The 3,783-nt window shown below is 53.0% G+C and overlaps 1 protein-coding gene across 1 annotated transcript; it reads left to right on the top strand.

The window, feature by feature from the left end:
- Positions 1–644: 644 nt before the first annotated feature.
- On the top strand, positions 645–1,565 carry LOC147962556 (uncharacterized). Its single transcript, XM_087534229.1, has 2 exons — positions 645–794; positions 924–1,565. Exons 1-2 carry the CDS (start codon positions 645–647, stop codon positions 1,563–1,565), a joined length of 792 nt encoding a protein of 263 aa, XP_087390355.1.
- Positions 1,566–3,783: the final 2,218 nt, after the last annotated feature.

Below are 3,783 nucleotides of genomic sequence, written 5' to 3' on the forward strand. Positions count from 1 at the left end.
ATTTTTCTTTCGGTATTTGCTAAATCTGAGAAGCCTGAAACTTTTGAATGTGGTAACGTGCGTATATATATGTACTGTTAGACTTCATATTGTAGCCCTATTGTGTAATCCATACCATTGTTTAATCCATACCGTATTGGTATAAGATTTGTATATCATCATTATATATATGTGATAGGCCACCCCATAGAAGGTTGAGCCAGTTCCCCCAAAACCTACGTTTTACATAGTATCGAGTCTAACATAGGTCCTACACCCCACCCCACCGCCGCCGCCGCCGAAACCCTAAACCCTAGGGCCGCGCCGCCGGTGCCATGACTGCTTCTGCCTCGGGCGCCGCCAGCTCCGGGTCGATCTCCGCGTCGCTTGCCGCCCTCCTCAACCTACGACCCCATCCCCTGGCTCCGTCGGTGCCCCAGTTCTTCGGCACCACTTCTATTGGCTCCATGTTTTCGGCGCCGATCCCGCCGCCGTCACCCGCAACCACGGCTCTTTCCGCGCCACCCGCGGCCTCCACAGGCTCCTCCTCGACACTCGCCATCATCCCGGCGGCCTCGGGGGAGGTACTTCCCGCGGTGCCACCCGCGGCCTCGTTCCCGGCCCCGCCAGCAGCTGCGATGCCACCCACGGCCTCGTCGTCACCCATGGCATCGGTCGCTGCCGTGGTCCCTGTCGTGGCTCCGCCGCCTATTGCCCCTGCTGCTGGCGTCATCACGTCCACTGGGCCGTTCCACTTCGACAATTTGATCGCCATCCGCCTCACGCCGGACAACTACTTGTTCTGGCGCGCCAAGGTCATACCGCTGCTCCACAGCCGGTCTCTCCTAGGGTTTGTCGATGGTTCGCTACCGTGTCCTCCGTAGGTCATCCCTACTGTCCACGGCCCGACCATCAACTCGGAACACCGTATGTAGGAGTAGCAGGACCAGGCGATCCTCTCTGCCATCCAGGGTTCCCTCGTCGCCGGGCTCGCCGGCGTCTGTCTCTTCGCAGCCACCTCCATGGACGCCTGGATGACCCTGGAGCACGCCTTTGCCCAGGTCTCTACCTCCCGCTCGATGGCCCTTCGCAGCGAGCTCGCTGACATCAAGAAGCTGGACTCCTCCGCCACGACCTACTTCAACACGATGAAGGTGCTGGCGGACACGCTCACCTCTTTTGGTCGGCTGCTTAGCGACGAGGAGTTCGCTGGCTTCGTCATCAAAGGCCTCAACGCCGAGTACGACAATCTCGCCGAGGCCGTTCACAACGCCAAGCCAGCGATGCCTCCTCACGAGCTCTACTCACGCCTCCTCTTCACCGAGCAACGCGTCGAGGCTCGTCGCTCCTCCGCCAACATCACCGCCCAGCCGGCGGCCTTCTGGGCTTCCCGCGGCCAGCGCCCCCCTGCCCCGTCATCGGGCAAGGCCGCCCCGCCCCCTGCATCGACTCTGGGTGGGGGCCCTAACACTCGGGTGGTGTGCCAGCTATGTGGTCGTGAACGCCATGTCGCCTCCAAGTGTCACCGCCGCTTTCAGAGGAGCTTCCTTGGCATCGGCAACGATGGCAAGGGCAACGAGCACTAGTTTGCCATGGCAGACTATGGTCCCCCCGCCGCCGCCCCGGCTGCCCACATCGCTGCCGCCCCGGCTGCCCACATCGTCGCCAAGGGCAAGGACCCGCGCGTCGAGCAGTGATACACACCATCCTACCCAGTTGATCCAGCCTGGTACATGGACACCGGCGCCACGGATCACATGACGAACGAGCTCAACAAACTCTCCACCTACCAGCCCTACTGCGGGCACGATCATGTTCACACCACCAATGGTGTAGGTATGCCCATCTCTCACATTGGCCAAGCATCTCTTTTAACTAGTCATTCCTATAGGCAGCTCCATCTTCGTAATGTTTTACGGGTACCCTCGGTGACTCGTAATCTTTTATTTGTCCCTAACCTCACCCTTGATAATCATGTCCTATGTGAATTTCACCCTTTTTAATCTTTTTGTTAAGGATTGAGCAACCCAGGACGTTCTGCTTAGTGGCCGGTTGAGCCAAGGCTTGTACCGTTTGGAGGATCCATCCGCCCCGTGCGTCTTCAGCGGTGTTCGTGTGTCGCTTTCCCAGTGGCACTCTCGCTTTGGTCACCCTGCCACACCCATTGTTCGCCACATAATCCACCACCATGAGCTGCCATTAGTGTCTAGCAATAAAGAGATGTCTGTGTGTGATGCCTGTCAACAAGGCAAGAATCATCAACTACCTTTTGTTTCATCTACTAGAAAAGTAAAGAGTCCCTTTGAAATTGTGTTTTCTGATGTGTGGGGTCCAACACAAACATCTGTTAGTGGTCACAACTATTATGTCAGTTTTGTTGATGCCTATAGCCGCTTCACATGGCTTTATCTTCTTAAGCGCAAATCTGATGTGTTTGATATATTCATTCAGTTTCAATTGCTTCTTGAATGTCTAGTCAAGCATAAAATTATCCATGTTCAGTCAGATTGGGGGGGGTGGGGGGGGCGAATATTGCAACCTCAACACTTTCTTTAATAAGCTTGGGATCTCTCATCGTTTATCATGCCCACATACACATCAGCAGAATGGCGCGGTTGAGCGCAAACATCTCCATATAGTTGAGACCGGCCTCACACTTCTTGCTCATACTTCCGTACCTTTTCGTTTTTGGAGTGATGCTTTCGCTACCGCGTGTTTTCTCATTAACAGATTACCTACATGTGTTCTTAATATGAGAACTCCTATTGAGCTTCTCTTGGATGAAACTCCTGACTGTACCTTCTTAAGGTGTTCGGGTTTGCCTGCTGGCCTCATCTTGATCCTTATAATGATCGCAAACTTGCGTTTCGCTCCAAAAAGTGTGTGTTCTTAGGGTATAGTTCTCTCCATAAAGGCTACAAGTGTCTCCATGTCCCAACCAACCGAGTCTACATATCTCGGGATGTTGTTTTTGATGAGAACGTCTTCCCCTTTTCTGCCATGCCTCAGTCATCCATCATAGCACCATCTATGCATTCATCTCCTCTTATGCCTGGCCAATTTGAAGATGTTGCATATTCTCCTGTGTCGTTACCTAATCATGGTGCAGGAACGGGACGTGAAGCTCGCCTGGAACTCCTCCCTGATGGACCCACTACGTCGCCCGTGGCGCACGTCGATCGGCCGGTGCATGTGCATGCACCACCTCCCGCCCTCGACCCCGCCCCGGGAGCCCCATCTCCAACTGTGACTGGGCCGGAGTGTTGGAAATATGCTCTAGAGGCAATAATAAATTAGTTATTATTATTATATTTCCTTGTTCATGATAATTGTTTATTATCCATGCTATAATTGTATTGATACGAAACTCAGATACATGTGTGGGTACATAGACAACACCATGTCCCTAGTAAGCCTCTAGTTGACTAGCTCGTTGATCAATAGATGGTTACGGTTTCCTGACTATGGATAATGGATGTCGTTGATGCGGGATCACATCATTAGGAGAATGATGTGATGGACAAGACCCACCTAAGCCTAGCACAAAGATCGTGTAGTTCGTATGCTAAAGCTTTTCTAATGTCAAGTATCATTTCCTTAGACCATGAGATTGTGCAACTCCCGGATACCGTAGGAATGCTTTGGGTGTACCAAGCATCACAACGTAACTGGGTGGCTATAAAGGTACACTACGGGTATCTCCAATAGTGTCTATTGGGTTGGCACGAATCGAGACTGAGATTTGTCACTCCGTGTGACGGAGAGGTATCTTTGGGCCCACTCGGTAGGACATCATCATAATGT

This window comes from Triticum urartu, chromosome 7A (genome assembly GCF_056163025.1).
Source record: "Triticum urartu cultivar PI428250 chromosome 7A, HENAU_Tu73, whole genome shotgun sequence".
NCBI classification, from domain to species: domain Eukaryota; kingdom Viridiplantae; phylum Streptophyta; class Magnoliopsida; order Poales; family Poaceae; genus Triticum; species Triticum urartu.

Bases quoted from the DNA above. Each gene is read 5' to 3' on its own strand.
- LOC147962556 (XM_087534229.1), top strand. From the start codon at position 645: ATGGCATCGGTCGCTGCCGTGGTCCCTGTCGTGGCTCCGCCGCCTATT. The intron at 795-923 runs GTCATACCGCTG...TAGGAGTAGCAG, and splicing joins ACTTGTTCTGGCGCGCCAAG to GACCAGGCGATCCTCTCTGC.